Genomic DNA, 26,153 nt, shown 5'->3' with positions numbered 1-26,153 from the left:
TATCTTGCAATTTCCTTTGTCAATTACACCCGATAAAGCTGAAAACGAGATAATAAAGAGAGAAGGCAGATTGTGAGGCTCCCAGGCACAGTCCTTCCGCTGCTGGAAAGGCAGCTTCTGACTTGGGTTAAAAGGATTCTCGCTCCCTTGGGTTGGTTCGTGGAGCTCAGATGTTCGTGGATGTGACCATAGGTTGCTGGCAATTCAAGCTGTGATCTTATGTTTTGATTTCCAAGGAAGTGTTTTAAATGCGTGCTCTCCGGTGGCAAAGACGTTTGGTTTCTGTTTTCTTTTGAAATCAAACTGGCTCTTAATATCTGATTGAAAATGAGGTATTCCAGTCATAGGGACTGATAAGAAACTAAAACATGTAGATTTCATAATGTGTCTTGTGCGAAAACCACCTTCGTAAATCAAACCAGCACTGGTTTCTCCATCACCACCCCGAGACGCCTGCCCCGTCTCTCCTGCATAATTGAACTGAGGACCCAGACTTTTCCGGGCAGCTTTTACGAAATCAGAAATAAAGTATAGACAAGAAGTCCTGCCACCTCCCCCCGCCCCCGGCCATGAGATGGGCCACCCCTCCTGGGTGTCCTGGCTATAACACTGGGCAGAGGAAGACCACCGAGAAAATAGTTTGCGGGGAGTGAGATCTGTGGGCAGGCATTGGGATGAGGTGAAGGATCCAGGATGGCTCTGCCCACCTGGGCAGGTGGATGCTGGAGGAGGTGTGGTTTTAGAGGTGGCTTGATTGGCGTAGCCAAGTGTGCGTGAACACCAATGAGTGTAAGTATCAAGGCTCATCCATCCTATAGGAAACCGCCAGCCTCATCCTCCATCTTTTAAAAGGCAAAATAGTATTTTTAGCAATATTACTGTCTCTGATAGTGAAGAGTCTACTGTTTGTGAGTCATACTGCTGGCATCTACTTCTGAAAATACTACACGAAAGCATTCAGAGTTTCTTCTTAGGAAGAAGAGGGGTTATTGGACAACTGAAATAAGGCCTGGATTGGGTTTAAAGTTAGCTCCTGAAAGGTCACCTAACATTCCAGGCTGGCCTTATATCTCACCTTTTGTAGGTAAAAGGCCCTGGTGTTCTATTCCCGCCCACCTAGTTCAGGACAGAGCTCCTTCGGGCTCCTCTGTTTCTCTTCTGAGACCCCCCCCCCCCCCCCGCATCAGATTTCTGAAGTTTTCCTCAGATCAAATGCAAGGCAGAAAGGGCAGTTTTTAAAATCGTATTTTATGAGAAACATTTATGATGTAATATTATGGTATATAGGTGGGATATTGGAGAACAGAGGGAAAAATTCCATAGCCGTAAATCAAGATAAGGCTTTAAAAAACCGAACTGCAGTGCAGTAAGATGGACATTCTCTTTCCAGGCCCTGGGACATGTCTGTATCAGGAATGACAGCCAGACAGAAAAACATAAGTCTTGTGCTGAAGCAGTTGCACGTTGGGTTGCAGAGAGCTTAAGGCCCCATCAACCCCACATTCCTCAACCACACTATCCTCTTATTTACTCTGAAATTGTCCTCCTTCGGGTTAGCTAGAAGAAGGGGCTGAGTTCTGCTTTCAGAAGGCCACTCGTAGAGTAACCACAGGCTGACGATGACTTTGGAGGCCTTTCTGCTGGTCAGTGTGCGGGGTCTTGTATCAGTTCCCTGCCCTCTCATCCTTCCCATCTTTCCAGACCTTATCAGTTCCACATCGCAGCAGCGCTAAGCTCCATTCACTAGCTTGTTTCTCTCTGCCCCTCTCCTGGCCCCGAGACAGTCCTGGCTCAGACCCTCCACTCTGTGCCCCCTCCCCAGTCCCGGTCTCCCGAGCTGGCCCTGTTCTGACAGTTGATGGAACAGTACCATGAGTTCTGCAAACCTGAAGTGAAGTCCTGGAGAGGTGTGGCCGTGAGTGAGTTCCTTATGCCCCGATGCTTTTATCTGTAGAAAGGGAACGATGGTGATCCTTGCATCTCCTGTCAGGAGGACTAAGGGGTGGTGTGTCTCATCCCCCGGCCTGCTGCCCAGTAAGGGTTAAGGAAAGCACTGCTGACTGTTAAGAGTCAGGAGTGCTCTTGAGAATAACACTCTGGTTTCAAAGTGTCGATCCGGCATGGAATTCTGTTGCAAGCCAAATAACAGATTCAGAGTTTCACCTTGTAAAAGGAAATCATAGAGAAAGCTGGAGTCTGTCAGCCTGAAAGGTTAATTCAGTAGTTTGGATGGAGTAACGCTTGCAAGCCAGACTGCTGCTGAAAGACAAGTCATTCCTGGTGACAAGTGAAGCTATTACCTAGCATCCGTGAAGAAGAGCATTTGAAGGAGAAACTTAACTTAAAAGATGACAACTGTAACTATCAATTTTCCGATAATTTGCAAATAAAGTTAACCAGGTTGTGTTACCTGGAAAAGGGTTTCTATGCTTCACTTTGCCTTTTTTGAGGAAAAAAAGCAGCTGATTAAAAAGAATACACGCATCCCTTGCAATCCGAATCTTTGTTGTCAGAACTCAGAAATCAGAGTTATTAACCTGTTATTAAATTCCTCAGTATCTGAGCTCTCACTGCTTGCCATCTAAAACTCAGACACCATATTCACTTGGATGAATCAGAGTCCCTCACAATCTTAACTTCAAAACTCTCAACATGTAAACCCAGAATCTGAGCCAGTATTCCTCATGTGAATTTGGTTCATCCAAAGAAAGCAGTTAGAATATGTTTCAGTGTAGCCTTTTTAAGAAGAAATAGGCCATTTGGAATGAGTTACAGAATAAAAATTACAATGTAATGTTTGCTTCAGAGAGGATTCCAGGTCACAAGCAACAGAAGCTGACTCTGCTGATGGAAGAGCCTGTTCTCCGATGTTAACTGGCTGGAGGAATCCTGGGAGGGCTAGGAAGCCAGGCCCCGCCCCTCCCAGCTAACCTCTGAGCTGGCCCGTCACCCAGACCTGGTCCATGAGTGAGCCTTGACCATAGTCTGTGCCACTGTTGCGTCTGCAGTGCATACTAGATGGAGCCGCCTCTGCTGTGGCGGGTCTTCGCCAGCGTGAGGGGTGCCGCCTCCCACCACTGCCCCTGGCGCCAGGACCACAGGGATGGAGCGGGGAGAGCAGCGCTCAGCATACTTCCCTCTACTGTCCCCAGCCCCTGACGTTCCCTGGCACAGGTGCAGCTATAGGATCGGGACCCAGTTATAAAGAAGGCTGGGCTGCAAGTTCTGGCCTCTCTCCTGGAGATAAGGGATCACACCGCTGGAAATCCTCCAAGTGCAGGAACGCCTGGGCAGCCCCAAACTAGGTCGGGGCCCTCTAGAACAGTGGTCAGTATTTGCCAGCTGTAACCCTTCAGTTAGTGGTAAATCAGTTTAGTGGATCAAGGCCCAGATTACTTGCATTCATCTTCTGTTACTTTTTTTTTTCTTTTTAATGAGATAAAATAGAAGGCAATGTATTGTTGTTTCACGTGTAGTAAGTTTCATCCTGTGAAATTTTGGCTTCCGTTTTGTGAAATCTGTATCTGTGTATCTGAACTGGTGAGAGGTGTTTTGTTACCAGAGGTCAGGATCAAAGGCCCCCGCACCAGCATGTTCCCGGGCTCCAAGGGTTTGCTCTCAGGGTCACTCCCCATCGCACTTGTTTTCCAAGCATGGTGTTTCTCTCTTTTATTGTTGGTCCGTCACAGTCTTGTCTGTGTATGTGTGTGTCTCTCATACACACACACACACCCTCCAAGCACGATGTTTCTCTCTTTTATTGGTGGTCCATCACAGTCTTGTTGGTCTGTCTCTCTCTCACACACACACACACACTCCAAGCATGGTGTTTCTCTCTTTTATTGTTGATCCATCACAGTCCTGTCTGTCTGTCACACACACACACACACACACATACACACTCCAAGCATGGTGTTTCTCTCTTTTATTGTTGATCCATCACAGTCCTGTCTGTCACACACACACACACACACATACACACTCCAAGCATGGTGTTTCTCTTATTGTTGATCCATCACAGTCCTGTCTGTCACACACACACACACACACACACACTCCAAGTACAGTGTTTCTCTCTTTTATTGTTGGTCTATCACGGTCTTGTCTGACTGTCTGTCTCTCTCTGTCAAACACACACAGGATGTCCAGAATGGAGCTGTGAAATTTCTTGTTAAGATCCAGTAAGTATTACATGCAGTGAAAGGCTGGTCTGGTGACCTACTCACTGTCATTGTGTCTATGGGAAATTATCATCTGATTCTGAAGACAAAGCTTTAAGGGAAAAAAAACAGCCTCTGTTGTAATTCATGCCTGTTACAATTGTGGGGACAGTTCTTACAATGTAGATGAAACCTTTCAACCTAGACTTTGACCTCCCAGAGTTTTCCTAGAAAAAAGTTTTGACAGTAGAGAGGTTTTTTTTTAACTCCTTAACTCTGTGGGAATCAGCCGCACTATCTTTATTTTGGTCTTGGTTTGAAAGCTGTCTGATCTGACCTTGTAATGTTATCTCCGCAGGTCCCTTTACCCGGCCTCATCCGGCCTTGTGGCGAATGGTCTTCGGTGAGTTACACATTAGTCAGTTTCAAAATCCATTCTACTCTCAACAGATCTTTTTTTCCTGTATGTTAGAGCAGTTTTTCTTACCACTCTACTGTTAAAGCTTAGTGTTCCTGGTACCAGTTTGTTATTAAAATGCTTTGCCACGAAATGATGTGCTGGTGATAGCAGAAATTCTCGTACACAGGAATTGTTTCAATCCCTCCGCCCCCACCCCGCCCCCACCCCCACCCCGCTACCCCTTTCTCAGAGGGGGTTACTCCACCCTTCGGTCTAGATGAGGGCCGAGTGTCAAATTCTCATCGAAGGAGAGGCCAGCGTGTTGCGTGAGGAGTCTCCACAGCCCACATTTCAGCACCAGTGTCTGCTTGGGGCCGTCGAGCATCTTGCCATCTGACACGAGCTCCCTTCCCGGAGCTGAGGGTGTTTCCTGTTTCCTGCAGGGCTCAGCGTGCTCTACTTCCTGTTCCTGGTGTTTCTCCTCTTCCTGAACTTCGAGCAGGTTAAATCCCTGATGTACTGGCTAGACCCGAACCTTCGCTATGCCACGAGGGAAGCGGATGTCATGGTACGTACTTATCCGCTGTGTGTTGGAGAAGCTGGTTGACCCCTTGGGTGTAGGAGGTAATGTTGGCTTCACATCTTAAATTGGTCCTACGTAGACATTTTCCCCTTATTTCCTACATAGGTAACCTCGGCACCATGTCTCTGGGTGGGCTGGTGTAGTGCCTGGTTCCACGACGAGTGATCCAGGCCGGGGATGTGAATCCTCTCTCGGCCCAAAGAGGGTGGTAGGAAGAGATGAACGTTACCATCAGCCATAGGTGGGAACTCTGCCCCTGACACTTGTAAGCTGTGGGGCCTTGGGCTGTGGAGCTGTAGGCTGTTCCCTCTTTTGTAAAGTGACAAAATACTTACCTTGGATGTTTACTGTGACCTAAACAAAGGCCTAACATGGTGCTTCACACCATGGTGCCGTCCTCCAGTGGTGGCAGCTCAGCTCCGTCAGTGTCTCTCGCAGACCCTCTGCCCCCCGACTCCATCCCTGATGCCCCGATCCTTCCCCCCTGCTTGCCACGAAGGGGCCAGGTTGTAATGAGGGAAGCCATTTCATTCATTACTTTTATGAAGCCACAATAAATAATTTTGTCCTTGGCTAAAATGACTAATGTGCTTTGGCTTTTAGTGAAGAGATTATTTTACACTGTAATACTGTTCCTTTTTCAATTTTTAGAAGGCCTGATGTTTAGTACAGGTTGAAGAACTACCTAGCGACAGTCAGAAAAGAAGAACAGACATTTAGGCCATAGGTGGGTCCTTTTTTAACAAGCAGGAATCGGGTACAGAGGGAGTTAGCTCAGAGTCTAAAAAGTGATCATTCTAGCATCGTCGAGATTGGTCAGACCCTTCTTGGAATGGTATTTCTAGATTGTATCTTTAACTTTTATGAAAGGACGTGTTAAAAGACAAAAATAAGAAGGCCGAAAATTATTTGAAAGTCTCAAGGAGCAACGTCTGCCTTATTCTTCCTCTAAGGGAAGAGAAAGGCACAGGGTGACTGCCAGTTTCTAACGATGCTGATCATAATAGTTAGGGTGAGGTTGACACCAGTTGTTTTGATTGTGGATTATCTGCTCGGCCAGGCCGAGCTGGGTGCTTTATATATAGTGCTTTACATATAGTGTGTATGTTCATATCCCCATTTTACCAAGGAGGAAATAGAAGCTTAAAATAAGATCCAGCTGGGTCCAAAACCTATACTTCTCCTTAGGACAGTGCCTCAAACATATAGTTACAATAACGCGTGTTTGATGCTCCCAGGTGTCTTATGAAACGGAGACTAGGAGAAGAATATCCCAGGTTATAGTTATTACCCGCCACGAGTTTCTTGAGTCAGAATGGTCATATGATGAACTAACTTCCAGGTAGATTTGCTGGTGTGTCAGGCTTCTTCTCACAGTGGGCGGGGCAGAGGAAATCTCATAACACTGACATCCACCTTCCTTAGGAACTTAACATCACAGGGACATCCAGTTGTCATGTCAATAATTACAATCCCCCAAAGAGCTGACACTGGCATTTAAAATCTAGTTTCCAAGGACCGGCTAATTCTTTCTCAGCAAACAAAGCAAAGCCAGAGGCAGTTTTCAGCTTCTAGAATTCCAGCTGGTGCTAGCCTGCCCTTAGTCTTCTCCATCTCTAACTCCTCATCACTTTTTTCTTCCTTAAAGTAAGCTTTTACAGTTCTGAGGACTTGTTCCTTGCTGGCTCTAGAGACACGTGTTCCTTTTTTAGGCTTATGGTGAGGAGAAGTGTCTTTATGTAAGACAGAAGCCTCTAGTCCCTGGTTCCCTGGGCCTTCTGCCCTCCCCATTCCTTCAGCCACCACTGGTTCCTAATCCTGATACCTGGCTCATCCATGGCAGGCGCCACATGTTGGAATGCAGACATCCCTTCCCCCTGAAAATTAATATTATAACTTGGGGTTGGGAGGGTAGTCATTGAAATCCTATGAGAGACAGTCTTTTTTTATGTAATTTTCTGAAAAGCTTACTATGTTTCTAAATATTTATTCTGTTCAAAAGTATGTGATCTAAGGTTCAGACAGGCTTTCAAGCGCATCTGATTTATAGACTGGATCGTCTGGAGCAGCAGTCTGTTGTTTAGTAAATACTCGCTGGGTCTTTTCTATGTGCTGGACGCCATGCTGGTGGTAGTGGGGGAAAGACACCGCCCCCGCCCCAACTCCGTGTCCTCTCAGGGCCTAGAATCTACAAGAAGGCAAATTAAACAAATTAATTGCTGGCTCTTTTTCTTAGAGAATTGTTTAAGATAACTTCGATAAGTTTTAAACATTTTATCAGCACATGGCTAATCTTGTTTCATCCCACCCTCTGACTTCCCTTAACACACACACATCTTATTATCAGACATCAATATTTAAATATATGGATTTTTAAAAACGTAACCACAATGCCATTTTTAGTTGCTTAAAGTTAACAGTATGCAGTGTTCACATCTCTTCCCCAGATGTCTCATAAAGGTTTCTTTCTTCTTTTCTTTAATGGTTGCCTTGTTCGAATTAGGATCCAGACAAGGTCTCCATGTTGCCTTTGTTGCAGCTCTTGTGTCTCTTAATCTGCAGTCCCTCCATGCTTTGGTTTAACATCAGTGTTTATTTGTCAAAGAAACTATATTGTTTATTCCACAGAGCCTCTCACTTCTGGATTTTGCAGCTTGCATTCCCAGGGTATCATTAATGCATCCCTCTGTCTCCCTGTCTTTCCTCTAAACTGGAAGTTAGATGTAGAGGCTGGATGGGATCCAGATTCCAGGCAGGTTTCCATGGCAGGGCTGCTCGTAGGCGGTGCCATGTACCACACTGGGCCTCACAGTGTCCAGGGGTCTCTCTTTTATGATGTTCAGCTTGATCATAGGGTCAGCATCAATTGTATGATGCCCTATCAATCACCTGTATGATTTGGGAGGAGAAAAGTGGAATATGAGCCAAACATTGTAATACATTGAAAGTGAAAGTCTCTCAGTCACGTCCAACTCTTTGTGACCCCATGGACTATATAGTCCATGGAATTCTCCAGGTCAGAATACTGGAGTGGGTAGCTGTTCCCTTCTCCAGGAGATCTTCCCAACTCAGGAATTGAATCCAGGTCTCCTGCATTGCAGGCAGATTCCTCACCAGCTGAGCCACCAGGGAAGCCCAAGAATACTGGAGTGAGTAGCCTATCCCTTCTCCAGGGCATCTTCCTGACCCAGGAATTGAACCAGGGTCTCCTGCATTGCAGGTGGATTCTTCACCAGCTGAGCTACCAGGGAAGCCCAGTACATTGAAATATTCACCCAATTCTCAAAATGCTAAATGTGAAAAAGGTGTGTCATAGAATCAAGAAAGTGTAATGATTTCAGTACACAGTGCAGTGGGATAAATAAAAAGATCTGGGTGCTGTTAGAACTTGTTTGCTCTGAGAGGTCAAGGAACGCCTCTGTAAGAGCTGATGTTTATTCTTGTTGTTCAGTCATTAAGTTGTGTCCTACTCTTGCGACCCCCTGGAATGCAGCACACCAGGCTCCTCTGTCCTCCACTATCTCCCGGAGTTTGCTCAAATTCTTGTCCATTGAGTTGGTGATGCTGTCTAAGCTTACAACCTGAAAGTGAGTGGGAATTAGCAAGCAAAGTGGGAAAAGAGGGGGCCGAGGCCCTTATTGAGGAGAAGGATCAGTCTGTATGGAGTCCCCAACTGGGGACCTGGGATGAGTCAAGAGTAAAGGAGGGAAGGAATGAGAGGCAGAGGAGGGCCGTTCGGAGGCTGGGAGGTGTGGACAGGAGGTAGGGTTACTTTGTGAATGTAGTTAAGAGACCCTGAAGGTTTATAAACAGAGGAAGTGCCTGATCTCCACTGATAAGTGGGTCAGTAAACATCATGCCCCATCTCCAGTCTGGTTTTGAAAATGGCGGAAAGAAGAGTGTACAATATCAGCTGACTTCTTCCTGGTTAAAGCTCAGCGGAGCAGATGGCTTTAGACCCAGGCCGCGTGGCAGTACTAATCCCTTGCCCCAAATTAGGTTTCTGCTCCGCTGTCCCATTGGACATCCACGGGCTTCCTCCCACAGGGCAGAACCCGACTCACAAACATTTCTCCAATGGTGAGGGGCCTGACGGGACCCTGTGCTGTCTGTGTGCGAGTAATTTCCCAAGAGGGGGCCCTAAAGAGGGTGGGTATATGTGTTCTTTCTGCTTCCGTGGTTACCAGCTTCCCCAGGGAGGAGTGAGCGACAGAGCAGGGCAGGAGGCCCAAGATCCTTCCACACTGGAAAGGCTGCCCTTCCAAACACACACACACATACACACACACACACCCAATCACGCACACACCCCCAAACACACCCCCTCAAATATCCCCAAGCACACACTCCCATACACTCACACACCTCCAAACATACTCAACCCCCAAACACAGACATACCTCCAAACATACACATACATCCAAACATGCACACACACCCACACACCCCCAACATGCTCACACCTCCAAACACACACATAAACCCAAACATGCACACACACACACATACACACACACACCCCCAACATGCACACACCTCCAAACACACACCCTCAAACACCCCCAAGCACACATTCCCATACACTCACACACCTCCAAACATGCTCAACCCCCAAACATGGACACACCTCCAAACACACACACACATCCAAACATGCACACACATACACCCCCCCACACCCCAAACATGGACACACATCCAAACATACACATACACCCAAACATCACACATCTCCAAACACACACACCCAAACATGCACACCTCCAAACGCACACATACACCCAAACATGCACACACACACACACCCAATCATGCACACACCTCCAAACACACACCCTCAAATATCCCCAAGCACACACACCCATACACTCACACACCTCCAAACATGCTCAACCCCCAAACATGGACACACCTCCAAACACACACATACATCCAAACATGCACACACACCCACACACACACCCACACACCCAACATGCTCACACCTCCAAACACACACACCCAAACATGCACACACACACACACACACACACCCTCAACATGCTCACACCTCCAAACATACATATCCCCAAACATCACACATCTCCAAACACACACACCCACAAACATGCACACCTCGAAACATACACACACATACACCAAAACATGCACACACTTCCAAACACACACACCCAAAGAAACATGCACACACCTCCAAACACACCCCCAGACACACACATCGCATCCCCAAATATGGACACACTCCCAAACACACACACCCAAAGCCACACACACCCAAACACACACACATTCCCAAACACGCACACGCCCCCAAACACACACATGCTCCCAAGAGCACACAAACCCAAAACTGTCTGATTTATGATCTGCAAAATCGTTCATTTATAGAGAACTGATTTCAGAGAGACCCGTTAAAAGCTTTGCAGTCTTAAACTGGAGGTGGGTAGTCAGAGTGTCAGCTATACACTTTATAGTTTTAGAAAGCTATTGCAAGCAAGAAATAACAATGGCATTGAGTTGGAAGAAAAAACACATTGGGAGGTAAAGTGTTTGGTCTAGTGTTGGGCAAACAGCGGAGAGGTGGAGCTGTCCAGACCAGTGGCGGGTCGGCTGGCAGGGCGGGCTCCATGCTCCCCCTGCTCCCTCCTTCCTGCAGGGCCCTCGGAGTCCTCACTGCATGCCTCTTCCTGCCGCTTCCAGGGCTGTGCCTGTGTGTGCTCCCCACCTGCCTTAAACCGCAGCGCCCGGTGTCCCTCCCACGACCAGGACCTCGACCTCAGGATCTTCCAGATGTGACCGCTGGCACATTTGTTCCTAATGATTATTTGATAATATAATAGTTATACACCAGCAGACACACTTAGCTCTTTGTGGTGCCTTCAGAGTACCTTCCCGTTTGTTGAAGCACAGAAATATTCTCCTAGAGAGTGGAAAGGCCTCCAAAGTGGTCTTCAACCCATGATTGCCCTCAGAGCAGCCTTCTGAAGATGGAACTCAGCCCTCTCTTATCTAACCCTCCACCGCGCGCTGCAGCATAAATAAGAGGATAGGGCGGCTGCGGAAACGGGAGTTGACCGGGCCTTGAACCCTCCTTAACCTAATGAGTAACTGCTTTAGGCCGAGGGTGTCTCTGTCCTTCTGTGATTCCTGTGACAGGCACGTGCTCCAGGGCCTGGAAAGAGAATTGTCATCTCATGGCAGTGCTGTTTGGCTTTTTAAAAGCCTTATCTTGACTTGAAATGAAGTCGCTCAGTCCTGTCCGACTCTTTGTTACCCCATGGACTGTAGCCTATCAGGCTCCTCGTCCATGGGATTTTCCAGGCAAGAGTGCTGGAGTGGATTGCCATTTCCTTCTCCAGGGGACTTTCCCGACCCAGGAATCGAACCCCGGTCTCCCGCATTGCGGGCAGACACTTTACCTGTCTTGACTTACCCTTGTTGATTTTTTTTTCCTAGATTTTCCACTTACACATCATCATCCCATATCAGAAAAAAATAGTTTTTAAAAATGTCCTTTCAGCTTTGCAAATTAGAGTGCATTTGTTTTGAGAAAGCTTCAGAAATCTGAGGCAGTGCGTTTCAGAAGAGAGAGAGGGGCACCCCAGTACTGTTTTTGCTCCATCAGAGAGTATTGTTTCTAGGATTTGGAAATATTATACTTTACAGGAACTCCGCCAGCTGACTGAAATCTTACTCCTTCCTATCTGATTAATTTGGGAAAAGCAAATGGGAAATGTAGAACTCTCTGAGAAGTGTTGTCATATGATAACTGCTTTCATAATAAATACAGAAATAAAAGGGAATTTATTTGAAAGTTTTTCAAAACATATTAAAAAGGAAAAGATATTAGAGATGGAACCTAAATTCTTGAAAGCTTTATAGTGTTTAAATATTTCGATTATGCAATATTATACATTGTTGGGTAGAGGAGTAATTCTGCTTTCTTCTAATTTCTGAAGTTGGATATTTCAGCTTTTCTTCTTTCCTAATAAAAACATTTAAGAGTGTGTATTTTCCTCTAACTTCTGCGTACTTGTATCTCATCATTTTGATGTGTAATATTTTCATTATCATTTAATACTGAGTGTATTTTAAATTTCTATTATGACTTCTTTTTAACTCCATGATATTTAGAGGTGTGTTTTTAAATTTCCAAACCTATTGGGTTTCTGTTTATTCTTTATTTATTAGGATTCTGTGTTTTTGTTACTGATTTTAACACAGTTGCCCTATGGGCAAGTGACATGGGCTCTGTGATGCCACTCCTTTAAGATGGGTTAAGCCTTTGTAAAATGATTTTGTTTCCCACTTTATTTAAGCTTTTGCAATTCAGAACAAAGCCATTCTAGTGTATAAACTCTCATTCTTGTCCATTTTTCCTCAAACATCTTCAGTTACTAAACTTTTTATTGGGCAGGACACATATTAGTTGTCAAGATCACATCAGTTGTTTTCATTTTATTGTCCAGACCCTGAAGCAAGTTGATTTCTAGAGCATTACTAATTATTTCCATTTTATCTTAAACAGGAGTATGCTGTGAACTGCCATGTCATCACCTGGGAGAGGATTATCAGCCACTTTGATATATTTGCCTTCGGACATTTTTGGGGCTGGGCCATGAAGGCCCTGCTGATCCGAAGTTATGGTCTCTGCTGGACAATCAGTATCACCTGGGAGCTGACCGAGGTAAGAAGGGGGCGTGGGCTGCTGTCTAGATGCTATAGTATAGACAGTTTGTAAGTAGGAGGGAGACAGTCCGTCAGTTAGCAGTCACGTAATCTATTCTCCAGCTCCTGTGGCATGAAACTATTTAAATCCCAAGGGATATTTTAAGCCTTTCTCAAACACACAGAGAAGCTCCTTGTCAGCTTCAGGCCTGCTCTATCTCACAAGTCTTAAAGAGAAACAACTGGGATCAAGCTAAAGAACGTAGTTAAAACCCCAAACAACACAATTCAGTGGTAATGAGGACTTCCGCTGAGAAGTTAACAGGCGCTCCACCCACTAACTAGTTTCCAGTTTGAGATAAACAGAATTGTGGTGTTTGGGTCTTTATGAGTGCATCCAGGACGCTTTGTAGCCGAAAATGAATTCCCAGTAGAGCTCAGCTATCTCAGTAATCAAAAGTTTATCTCATTTACTGAACTGAAGAGATATATTCTTGAAAAACTATTAGTGAAGTGACATTCGGGGAACTGGTTCATTTATTGTTCAGTTATTATATTCTTCTTAATCATTCCTAGGGAACAGAATTTGGCTGTGTGCACAGTTATTTCTTGATTATGATTATTTATCAGTGATTGTGCACAGGCCCGTCATTGCCCTGATGGTAACTTAGCGAGGGTGCCGGTTAGACAGTCACTTCTATTAACATGCCTTTCGCAGCCCCGGAGGCTGGAAGCCTGAGTTCGGGGTGTCCTCCTGGCTCACCGCTCCCTAGCCTGTCCCGGCTTCTCCTCGCTGCTGCTGGTTTGCTGGCTGCCTCTGGTGTTCCCTGGCTTGTAGATCACCTCAGTCTCCACCTTCGTCCCCACGTGGCCTTCTCCCCGTGTGGCTTCACGCGGCGTTCTTTCTATGACACTAGTCACACTGGATTAGGGGCCCGCCCTCCTCCAGGATGACCCCAGCTTGCTAATTACAGCTGCAGTGACTGCATTTACAAATAAGCTCACTTTATGAGGCCCTGGAGGTCAGGACCTCCACCGTATGGGCCTTAAGGGGGCCACGATTCAGTGCGTAACGGCGCCTGCCACTGTTTGTACGTCATCCAGAATCTTCCCCGTGGCCTGGAAGGGCGGCGTGTACCCCAGTGTAACAGTGGAAATGAGCTCCAAGCCGAGAGTGGATCCAGGGATTGCTTGTCCGTGAGCATGCCCGTGTCTCTGCCCCTGTACCTCACACTCGCTCTCCGACTTGCAGGCGTCCTCAGGACCTCACCGCAGTGTGACCTGTGCGAGGCACTCGGCCTTCCTCACCTCCCTGGCCTCCTGCCCGTCCCTTTCTTTGTTCTCCGGCATCCTGTCATCCCCAAGTCCTGACGCCTCTTCTCTAGACACCTCTCCAGGTCATCCCTCTGCTCCCACTTGTATCTAATCTACTCTCTTCTTAGGTGAATTTCCTGTCTGCTCCTGCAGCACTGTCTATTTCAAAGTGATCCTTATAGACTGCAACCCCATCACATGCTTGTACTACAAACTCTTCCCTGTTTGTCCATTGCTCTTAAAGCAAAATCAGGATGGGGGGCCAGGGCTCTGAACAGCCTGCGAAGGCCGGTGTTAGGGTGTTAGCTGGCCCAGCGTCCCCGAGACCTCTCGCCTGCTCTCTGCTTCCTGCCCTGCCCAGTTGCTGTGTCCTTACCTCCCAGGAAGCCCTCCTTTGAGTTCTTCCCTCTCTGCCCTGCATCCTCTGCTGGCCGGGCTCACCTTGGTGCCCCTGCAAGTAGAGCACAGCCCTTCTCCAGCCCTTCTCCTCTGAAACACTCGGCCCATGTTAGATACATGACAGGTATCTCTTTTCTGCTAAACCTCATGCCTCCAGAGGGCAGGGCCCACGTCTGCCCAGTCCCAGACCCCAGGGCTCTGCCTCACACGGGCAGACGCCCCCAGATCCATAGTGAGTGAGTGAAGGTGACTCTTTCCAGCTCCCCTGACTCCTCTCTTTCTGGACCGTCTCACCCCTGAACCTGGCACTCTCAGGAAAGGCTCCTCAGGTGGATGCCAGTGCTCCACATCCACTCCCCGGCAGAGTCCTGTTTCAGCAGGTCTGTGTCACGGGCTTCTGCAGAAGTTTCTCTCTGCCTCACGTGAGTTAATGCTCCATTTCATGGCTCTGACCCCAGAGTCAGTCCCAGGCGGTGTGCCGCCTGCCAGGGCTCAGCCCACAGCCCCTCACCCTCACACACGGTAGCTGTTCTGTAACTTCTCAGCAGCAGGCATATCAGGAAGACAGAATCCCTGTATTTGCGTGGTTTTGCAGTCTGTGCCAAGGGCTTTCTACATGGCACTAGTGAAAAGATCCCATCTGCCAGTGCAGGAGATGTAAGAGATGTGGGTTCGATCCCTGGGTTGGGAAGATCCCCTGGAGGCGAACAGGACAACCCACTCCAGTGTTCTTGCCTAGAGTCCCACGGACAGAAGAGCCTGGTGGGCTACAGTCCTCAGGGTCGCCCAGAGTTGGATAAGACTGAAGTGACTTAGCACACCTGGGTGCAGTTTATGAAATGCTTTTGTGAATAGTTCTAATTTGTAGCATTTATTTTATTACTTCAGAGGTTTACAGTTATGGGGTTGCCTCTTTCCAGGCATTGTCTTTATAATTTCAGACCCTCTTAAAAGCGAGTCTTCATGCAGTACATTGCACTGCTCTGGACACAGCAAACAGGTCCTTTGTTTTGGACAGAACTATTTCTGTAAAAGACTTCCATTCCACCCTTGATCTCACTGTGCCTCTTTTCTGGAATATCTTCACTTTCATCTCCATCTCTTGAAACCAGTCACTCCTGTCCTTAACCACCCCACTCCAGCCTGTCTCCCTTGCAGAAATCTGCCACAGTTGCCATCTCTCAGAATGAATCTCTTCAGTGTCTCTGTGGTTCCCATTTATGTCCCCATTGTAACACTTGCCACAGCTTACCTGATTCTGGGGTTCCGAATACCTGTGTGGTTCTGAATAAATCTGGCTTGAGATCAAGGACCTTGGTCCATTTTGTCTCACCACCTTGTATCGCTACATTGTGCTGCTGCTGCTGCTGCTGCTGCTGCTGCTGCTGCTGCTGCTGCTGCTGCTGCTGCTAAGTCGCTTCAGTTGTGTCCGACTCTGTGCAACCCCATAGATGGCAGCCCACCAGGCTCCGCTATCCCTGGGATATTGCTACATTGTAGGCACTTAATAAAAGGTCATCACTGCAAATCGGTTAGTGTGATATTTCCTGTTAAGCTAATTTACAGCTTACTGTTTTATTCAAATATCTGTAGACTGTTTCTGAAATAGACAGCTTAAATTCTCAAGCTGCTAGTTTCGAGGATTCTGCCAGTGCTCTGTAGGCAGTTGAGAAAACTTTGCTCCCTTCCTTCTCCAGGGTCCAAGTTACATTGTCATGAGCCAAGGTGATTTATTGGAAGTATTTTTCAAGATGGGTCATCATTTCTTTAAAACCCCGTGTTAAAAATAAGTTTAAAAAGGCGCTGTTTGGATTAGCAGTATTTGCAAACTGTCATGAAATAAAGAATAAGAGCCTGGTTACAGAACTTGGTTTTATTTGTTTTTTTTTTTTTTAATACATCAGTGAAACCTAAAATGTCAAGTTTGAACGAAAGAGCATACTGTTAAAAAGAATGTTATCTTTCAGGATGGTGCCCCAGGTTTGTTTTATTTTTCACAACCGTCATCTCTCGTGTTTCCCAGCTTTTCTTCATGCATCTTCTCCCCAATTTTGCCGAGTGCTGGTGGGACCAAGTCATCCTGGACATCCTGCTGTGCAACGGGGGTGGCATCTGGCTGGGCATGGTCGTCTGCCGGTTTTTAGAGATGCGGACTTACCACTGGGCAAGTTTCAAGTGAGTCGTCCTCCTCCGGGCCCTGTGTCACCGTTTCTCATGATGTGAACTTAACTGCTCAGTATCCCACAGCATGAGTGCGTTCTCTGATGACGAGGAGTAAATTATACATTGGTCACTGGAGCTCAAAAATGGTTCTAAACCCAGTTTCGGGCACTGATCCAGAAAACGCTGAATCATTTACGAGTTTCTCAAATCCACCCCCTCTTTTTATATCCTTATTCCCCAGCCTGCATTCCTACTCCCACGGCTGGATTGATGACTGCCCTGTCCCCAGGTTAACCCCTCTAAGCCTTCCGCCACCATTGCCTGAGAGATGGTCTCAGGACCATCAGAGCCATCACGTCATTCCCCTGTGATGGTCTCTCATGGGCCTGAGGACAAAGTCCACGGGCTTGGCGATTATAAGTAACCTATTTATTACGTGTCAAATTAATTTGGGCAAATGGTATAAGGGGAAGATTTCACAGTGTACTGGATCTGATTAACCAGTTTACTCCATCCCCTTCACGAGTAGTCCTTTCTTTGGCCACTGCCCTGAAAGGACTTTTTAATATATTTTGAGCAGTATATAATGTAACAAAATCTGTAGCAGTGCTGGATTTTGCTCTCAGCAGCCTTCATACACAGTATCTCATTTGAGCCTTACATCAACCCTAGGGGTAGAGACACCACCATTCTCTTCATTTTAGGGATGACAGTACTGTGGTTTCAGTTTGGTAATTTGCCCGAGGACATTCACCTAGCAAGCTGAGTCTGAATTTGCATCAGGCTGCCTGGTTCCTTAAACACTCTATTATGCTTCCCTAATTTCGTACATTTACACTCAAATTCAGCTTGACAATCATTCTGTCAAGTTCCCAAGACATAAGCACAACAAATGAACAAAAAAGGCCCCCTGGTTTCAAGTTACATTAAACAGGAAGGAATACAGATCAGGTTGGATTAACCTCTTCACCCCATTAAGTGTCCAGGTCTCTATCACATCGTATCTTTATCCCCGTCTTTCTCTACCTCTTTCCGTGAAGTTTCACCATTTTCTAGTACAGGCCCTTCCTCGTTCTTGTTGATTTTTGGAATATTTCTTTGGAATGTTTCTTTGTTGGCCTTGAGCCGCAAGCCTTCTTGAAGGAGGTTTTCTCACTGCAGGCTTGTTGATGGGCAGGTGAGTGGGTAAAGAAACAAACCTGGGTTCCCTTACTACCCCTTCTATCCCCCTTCCCACTCCAAGAATGAAAGGCCTGGTCTGTTTGTCCTTGCGCCTTCAGCATCTGAAACAGTGTCCAAGACCTGAAGGTCCTCGACATAATGTTCTTGTCGAATTAAAAACTCTTTACCATTAATTAAATGCTGCGACCTTGGATTTCGGCTCCCCTGGTCTCCCACGAGGGGACCAGAATCTGCCCCCAGCTCTGAGGCTTAGGAGGTGAGCCGGCATCAGCCAGTCCGTGTCTTGGAGCCTCAGTAGTCTCGTTTGTTGGACTGCTTGTTTCTATCACTGGAATATAAAATTTTTAATTGAGTGATTTCTAGGATGAAACCCAAGAAAGGTTAAAAAAGTCACGGTTCATCACCTGAAACTTAACCGACGCAGCTATAGGGCCAGGAGCCGCTACGGGTCACCTCCCGTACAGAGCATGTTCTGTGTTTTACCTTGCGCCCCCAGGCTGGGGTGGGGGCGGTGAGCCATGGTGGGAGTTGCCTCATTGCACCGTCCTCACCCTTCCTGGCCTGGCTCCAAGTCGCTGTCTTCAGTGTCCCTCGGCATCTCTTGTCACCAGCTCACAGACTGTGGCCTGTGATGGCCCTGCAGTGGCCTGGCCTTTGCGTCGTACCTGTCCCTGCCGAGGCTCCCCGCCAGGTGTGACACTCTCGGCGCCTCACCTGTGAACAGAGGCCGCTTGTTGGACAGATGCTCAAACAGGAAGGGGTCTTTTGTTCTGGGTACTGGTTGTAAAATAGTCAGTGCCGTTTTTTTTCTTTTTGTCCTTTCTTATCTCTTTGAATTTTTAGCAGAACTGTTTCTCTCCTTTCAGGGACATCCACACCACCACCGGGAAGATCAAAAGAGCCGTGCTACAGTTCACTCCTGCCAGCTGGACCTATGTGCGGTGGTTTGACCCCAAGTCTTCATTTCAGAGAGTGGCTGGAATATACCTTTTCATGATCATCTGGCAGGTAATTTTTTTTTCAGATGCTCAGAAGTAGGAAAAAAACAAAACCAAAATAAAAACCATCCATTGATTTAGGGTTCATGCTAGTTGACATTGCTTATCAGCTCCATGCGTTAAAAGATGTACTGTTCTACAGCTGACATACAGAATAATTCAACAGTGATGCTGTTACATTTAAGGTCTTGTTTCATTGTGAAGATGTTTTAAAATACGGATCATTGAATTGCAAATTGGAAACAGATTAAAATTCCCTGTAAAAACCTTGTGCTCAGCATCTATCACCCAGTGAGTTAGGCATTGGATTGCTTTCTATCCATAGAACGGTCTTTTCAGGACCAAAGTAACAAATGTAAGGCTTTTTTTTTTAATAGTCCAGACTCTGTTTGAGTGTTAAGATGGTGCCTCAGCTGTTACCACTTTAGGTAATTGGTAAAGCGATAAATAAAGAAGCTCGCTGAGGGGACTGGAGCCCCTTGGGGACCTGGGTCCTCTGGCGTGGTATCAGCAGTGGGGAGAGGCCCTCCTTCCAAGCAGACTGACATGATGCAGATAGCCTGGAGTCCCGGAAAGAGATTACCAAACAACTCTTTCCTGGAGGCAGCCTTTTTTATTGACCCTCCTGTTCACAGGTTAATTGTTCCACAGCTTTGGGAGAGTAGCTAAGGAAAACTCGTTTTGAATTGTCTTCCAGAATCTTCAGACATTATATTTTGAACATATGAACAACATACTCCCAACACAAGGAGAAAATTGGCTTGTGTCACTTGAAAGATAGTTTTTGTCCACAGAAGGATGTGGATGAGTAGGTATATAGTCACCATGGTTTGGGGAAGTCAGTGGATAAAATGGGCATAGGGACTTCCCTGGCAGTCCACTAGTCGGGACTTCACCTTCCAGTGGAGGGGGTTGCAGGTTCAATCCCCAGCCAGGGAGCTAAGATCCCTTATACCTCGAGGCCAAAAAACTAAAACATAAAAAACAGTAGCAATATTGTAACGAATTTAATAAAGACTTTAGAAATGGTTTCCATCAAAAAAACTTTTTAAAAAGGAGGGGCTTATATAAGTGGATGACGGTCAAATTTTCCCTCCTGGGGCAGTGCCAGGGCAGGGAGAGGTTCCCTTTGATTGTGAGGACCTCGGAAGGATTTGGATTTTCCTAGGATGGCAGAATTCCATGGCCCACTGTTCCCTGGACCGTGAGCACTATGCAGGGGTCAGTTTCCTATACGTGGTGATGATGAGTAAACCGTTCTTATTTTATATCCTTAAAATCAGCACTGCTACTGCTAAGTCACTTCAGTCGTGTCCGACTCTGTGTGGCCCCATAGACGGAAGCCCACCAGGCTCCCCCGTCCCTGGGATTCTCCAGGCAAGAACACTGGAGTGGGTTGCCATTTCCTTCTCCAGTGCATGAAAAGTGAAAGTGAAGTCACTCAGTCGTGTCCAACTCTTCGCAACCCCATGGACTGCAGCCTACTAGGCTCCTCCGCCCATGGGATTTTCCAGGCAAGAGTACTGGAGTGGGGTGCCGTTGCCTTCTCTGAAAATCAGCACTATGATCCTCCAATTAAAAATAAATTTTAAAAAACCCCAGCACTGTGGGGAAAGATGCACATTTTAGGTCACTGAAGTGAACCTGCTGGTCCATGTGATGTACGTTTTTCTTTTTCTTAAAAACTGTGTTAATCTTGGCTGTCCTGGGTCTCTGCTGCTGCACGGGCTCTCTAGGTGCGGTGAGGGGGTCTGCTCTCCATTGTGGTGCTTGGGCTTCTCGTTGCGGGGCCTTTTCTAGTTGCGGAGAACAGGCTCTAGGTGCAGCGACTTCAGTAGCTGCAACACGTGGGCTGAATGGTTGTGGTGCCCAGGCTCAGTTGCCCCGTGGCATGCCGGACCTTCCCAGACTAGGGGTTGAACCCGTGTCTCCAGCATTGGCAGGCGGATTCTTATCCACTACCACCAGGGAAGTACTCCTGTGCTCTTAAAGCAGTGACCTTTCCTAATCTCTGCTGCTCACTTCATCTGGAGGGGACAGGAGGGGCCTCTGGCCATGGAGCATGGATTTCCTGATAGACACATTTTGTGCCGCCAGGATGGGTCACGTGTTGGCACTGGGTGCTGCCCTCAAGGGAGCAGTCTCACTGCCAGGTGAAGCCTGGACCAGCCCCCACACCCACTTTTAAGAGCTTTTCAGCCTTTCGTCAAAGATCTGCTTGGTCCCCGGCACGAGCTGAATGAGCCCATAGTCATCTCTCAGTCACGCACAGCATCTCAAGCTTTTTTTGGCTATTAAAGAGCCTGCTTCCTGCTGTCAGATATCTTTTCGACCTGGCCTGATTTCTGTCCAGCTGCGAAGGTGTTCCTCAGCACAGATTTGTTTTCCTGATTTTGCTCTGGAAGCATCTCCCTCCTGACTGTCCCAGCAGCTCATGCCTGTGAGCCAGGTCACAGTCACATGAACCTGGAAACACGCTGAATGGCCGATGCCCCTCTCAGCACCCAGCACCTCCCCTGGACCCCTGCTTGGTTGGTGCCCATGTTGTCCTGGCTGTACCTGGGCTTAAATAGCAAACCCTTAAGAGACCCGATATATTTTCTGGAGATGCTTTGAACATTCCAGTTATTTTTAGCTATAGAGTGTCCATTGAAGGACTAGATGCTCATGACTTAGCTCGAAGCACCAGGTTGACTCACGCCTCCTTCTTTTGCAGCTGACCGAGTTGAATACCTTCTTCCTGAAACATATCTTTGTGTTCCAAGCCAGTCATCCATTAAGCTGGTGTCGAATTCTCTTTATTGGTGGCATCACGGCTCCCACAGTAAGGTAATTCTGTGTTAGCCTGACAGTCATTTGAACATGTTGACCTGCTTTGCAGGTCATTTTGCCCATCATTTCTCCTGTGTAGCATTAAGGAGGTCATATAAACTAGCAGATTTTCCATGAGACTGTCATTCTAGACAATTATACTTCCAAGGGAACAAAAAGACTTATATATCCAGAACATGAGGAAAACATTCTGCTTCTCCAACCTCAGTAACATGAAGACCGACACCACCCCATTACATTCAGACCCCTTATGATCTTCCCAGCTGTTCTTTTCCCCTGTGCTTGGTCACCAAGCTGTGTCTTTATGACTCCACGGACTGTCGCCCGCCCGGCTCCTCTGTCCATGGGGCTTCTCCAGGCAAGAGTACTGGAGTGGGTTGCTGTTTCCTTCTCCAGGGGATCTTCGTGACCCAGGGATCCAACCTGTATCTCCTGCATTGGCAGGCAGATTCTTTACCACTGAGCCACCTGGGAAGCCCTTTTTGCCCCTGTAGCATCCTATTTAAAACAAAATGAGGAAGAGACATACTGAGGTATTTTTCATGAGATTATCAAAGAATGCAAACATTTTTACGGTGGATTGAAGTCATAAATGTTATTTTTAGAATGAAACTTTATTAGTTCCATTAGAGCCAGTTAAGTTAATTTCCTTTTTCAAATGTCTTTCCAGTGGTCCTCCAGGATAGCAGGGACAAGCTTGGGTGTTCATCCTCCAGGGAAGCTGTCCTTGCCCTGGAGTCACAATTCATGAAGGACCCTAGAGATGAGGTGCTGTTCACAGACTGGAGTCCCCCACGCGGACCCATCCCAGTGAACTGCAGAGTGGAACACTTCCATCTGTTTTGTTGTTCCTGTTTGGAAAGAGCGATTAGGGTTTTATAACTAGTATGGCGTCTCCCCATTATCAGTAGAAGAATTGTTCTACATTGTTTCAGTAGAAACACCCAAAGTCTGTGCACCACTGATTCAAAGTAAACTTCTTTGGGAACTGTGGGATAATTTAATTAATTATTTTTAATGTGTGAGTGAACTACACAAGTAGAGGGTCTTGTTTGCCAAGGAGAGTGGGTGTTTTCCTTGGTCAGACATAGCCCTCACCCCCAGCTAGCACTTCTTATTGTCCTCATGCATTATTACAAATATATATTAATGTATACAGGAAGGTAACAGTTGGTACACCACAGCCCTTAGGCACTTTATGGACTAGTGATCTGCTGAAATAGTTATCTCATGAATGCAGTTTTCCTTTTTGTGGGTTGGCACTTCCTTATCATAGTTAAAATTTGATTTAATCTGAGGCTTACTGTTATTTTCAGGAATGATTAGCAGCAGTTCCTTCATAAAATTAGGAGCAATCAACAAATAAGTGGGGAAAGAAATCTCTTAGAAAACAGAACAGCAAATCACATGTGATTTATCATGAAATTTCCTTATTGTTAAATATTTCACAGCAAAAACTAGAGACTCAAGCAGAAACTAAAAATCCAGTGTTTGGGCTTTTTGAGAGCTCCTTAAAATTTTTGCCAAACTCTACGGGTTTTCAAACAATTGTTTCTTTTGTTTAAAAATTAGCCACTTCCTCTGTTCCTGCATCACTTGAGGCTAAGGAGATGGTTGACAGGCATCTTGGAAAGATGGAAATGCTAGTGGATTTTAGGTTCCAATGAGTCAATGGCAGGTCCAGAAAGAAGCGAAAACTCAGGCTTCAGTATCAGTCATATACACTTACCAGATCTCTCTTTTCCTCTTTTTTGGTTAGGCTTTCATATGACTCTGCTTTGAGAAGATATTTGAGTGAATATTCTTTTAGTCTAATATAATGTGCAGTATAAGAGCATGGATGCAGTTAGTAAAGTAGCTGAACTGGTAAAAGCAAATTAGGTAATGAAAATGTGAAGTTAGAGGAAAACCTGAATTCTTTACAGCTAGAATTCTTCACTTTGGGGTACAGAGCCGATAGTTCATGGATGAGCTTTGGGCATTCGTGAACCCTCTGAAGTTTAATGCAGAATTTTGTGTGCATGTTTCATGTGCGAAAAGATTAGCATTGAAATTATTTCAATTTTATGTGCCTTTATCATAGCTTTCCTCAGACCCTCAAAGGGGAGTCTGTAACCCCAGCCCTTACCCCGCTGGTTCAGATGTCACCTCCCCAGGGATGGGTCGAGTTTCAGGGGCAGTTCTAAGACTCCCAGCCTGTGTTGTCCTATAGGCAGCCTCTCCCACATGTGGTTACTGAGCACTGGGCATGTAGCCAGTCACCTTGAAATATTTCTGAGAGCCAAAATGTGTAGCTTTCCTGCCTGGTTACAGTCAGCAGCCTTTGTCCTGGAGAGAGCCGGAGGAGACAGTGTAGCTGAGCTGGAACTGCCTCCATGGAGAGAGACTGAAGCACCCACCTGGGGTGACTTGGCTCGGGAGTGTGGGAGTCTGCCTCTGAATCAAGACCGCCTCTGCCAATAATCTGGCTCTTTAAACCACCTCCCTCCATCCCAGTCCAAATTCTTAGCCTCTTACAGGAAGGTTTCAGCAGGCACTGGCTTCCTATTCCTTTGAATAGAACTAGACCAGGCAGCTTGAGTATGTGGAACAAGGCAGACAATTTTTATATTCACACTGTCAGAGTGAGTGAGTTCTGTATTGGCTTGCTGGTCTTCCAGAGGCTGTCAGTGAATTCTACCTTTGTTCTTTTAGACAGTACTACGCTTACCTCACCGACACGCAGTGCAAACGCGTGGGAACACAGTGCTGGGTGTTTGGGTGAGTAATCTGTTATCATTTGAAACCACTTATGTCTGTAGATTTCTTGAGTTCTTTCTTGACCCTACATTAAGTGACTTTCAGTGCAGTTTTATTTTTGTGTGTCTTTCGCTTTTAACATTCCTTTTTCTGATTTAAATTTAGACTAGTTAACTGGCAAGTTATAGAAAGAGGATGTAGAAATTATTTTTTTTAAAGACAGTAGGAAATCAAAAGATATTTTCCACATAGAATTGGAGGCCTTGTTTCCTGAAATAAATAAGGAAATGAATTGTTTGAATTCCCTCTGAAATCGATAGTAAGTTTGGGACAACGTCTTGTGATGGGCTTGACCACGCTTCATGTTACTTTCACACCAGAAAGGGTCTGGTTTTATTGTCCCAAAGAAAACTAATACTTAGCCACATGGTCACAATTTATCGTCTTATTATAGATACAAATGCTGTATCTGAATTTATAATTACTTAAATGACTTGAAAGAAAGCATAGATTATCCAGTTTCACCCCCAGTATTAAACGTGAAATGCTGTTCAGTAACTCAGGTAATTGCTTCCTCTGTGCAACACCATCCACATCTTGCCATGCTGTCCAGCAGTAGAAGTTCCAGAGACGTCCAGCACGTGTGTGTGTGAAGTTCAGTCACTCAAGGAGCCTAAATTCAGGACCTAATCTAGATTTTAAACTGAGCATAAAGACAGTCTGATGAAAACCACAACAAATTTTTAAACGGAATTTTTTTTCCATGTAATACATATTGATAATGTAGAAAAGAATAAAAGATCATCCAAAGACATCGACTTTTTTTTAGAGATACTTGCTGCTTACGTTACATTGTCATTTCTTCCAAACGTGTGTGTGTGTGTGTGTGTGTGTGTGTGTGTCCAGCTGTCGTGTGTGTGTGTGTGTCCATGTGTCCGTCCAGCTCTCACCCAGATTCTGGAAGGGTTACTCAAGTTTCCCACCGCCTTCTTTCAAAAGACAAAAGGCCTTTGTCACTGTTTCTGGCAAACTCTGTGATGTAAGCTGATTTTCCTACCCAAAGTAGCTTAAAGGGTAATAGGATGTATTCAGTTTCCATTGTTGACTGCTCTGGTGGGAGAGAGAATCTACATTTACCAGACTCCTTACATACTTTTGTCGCAGGAAGGCAGGTTGCTTTCTTACTGTCTTGTCTGAGGACTGGTTCTCTGCCTTTGAGCTTTTCCTCTGTCCCATGCATCTTCTTTCCATGTGCATTTTTCTTTACACATTTATAAGTCCTTGCCACAGTCTTATTCTGCTGTGACTAGAGAACTCTGTCTAGTCACCTGTTGAGGAAAAAGGAGATGGTGGATCAGAGAGACAGGCAGTTCTCCCTAATCTGGTATCTTGAAAGTTTAATCCCTGTGGTGGGAGAAATAGCCAAGAGCTAGGCCAAAGGGTGGGAGCAAATGCAGAAAAGCTGCCCCTTACTGGAAAATGGTGAAAGAGGGTCAAATGCAAATGATCTGAAATAAATGCGAGGTCATTTGGCTGATTTAGGATGCTCTGTTGAGAATCAAGGACTCCCAGAATGGTGATGTCAAGGTCAGTGGACCTTGAGATTAGTGGGCTGTGCTGAAAAACAGCAAGTCCCTCTTCATAAATCGTGCAGGGCGGACCCACCTGGAGTGTGAACGGGCAGGAGCAGCCTCTGTCTGGTCGGCATGGTGGGC

At 46.1% G+C, this 26,153-nt stretch overlaps 1 protein-coding gene across 2 annotated transcripts in view; it reads left to right on the top strand.

The window, feature by feature from the left end:
- The window catches only part of PTDSS1 (phosphatidylserine synthase 1), a 69,334-nt gene that overhangs the window by 23,689 nt on the left and 19,492 nt on the right, over nt 1–26,153 (top strand). Inside the window, exons 3-9 of one of the 2 annotated variants that reach the window (XM_052651956.1) lie at nt 4,519–4,563; nt 5,004–5,128; nt 12,672–12,830; nt 16,548–16,699; nt 18,736–18,877; nt 21,584–21,696; nt 24,394–24,459. In XM_052651956.1, the coding sequence (XP_052507916.1) occupies nt 4,519–4,563; nt 5,004–5,128; nt 12,672–12,830; nt 16,548–16,699; nt 18,736–18,877; nt 21,584–21,696; nt 24,394–24,459 (802 nt within the window). The remainder of the gene's footprint in view (nt 1–4,518; nt 4,564–5,003; nt 5,129–12,671; nt 12,831–16,547; nt 16,700–18,735; nt 18,878–21,583; nt 21,697–24,393; nt 24,460–26,153) is intronic. The other variant, XM_052651957.1, reaches the window with a different exon arrangement.

The sequence above is a fragment of the Budorcas taxicolor genome, chromosome 14 (assembly GCF_023091745.1).
Source record: "Budorcas taxicolor isolate Tak-1 chromosome 14, Takin1.1, whole genome shotgun sequence".
Classification (NCBI taxonomy): Eukaryota; Metazoa; Chordata; class Mammalia; order Artiodactyla; family Bovidae; genus Budorcas; species Budorcas taxicolor.
The sequence above is the reverse complement of the archived record's forward strand: the minus strand, read 5'-3'. Positions and strand labels throughout refer to the sequence as shown.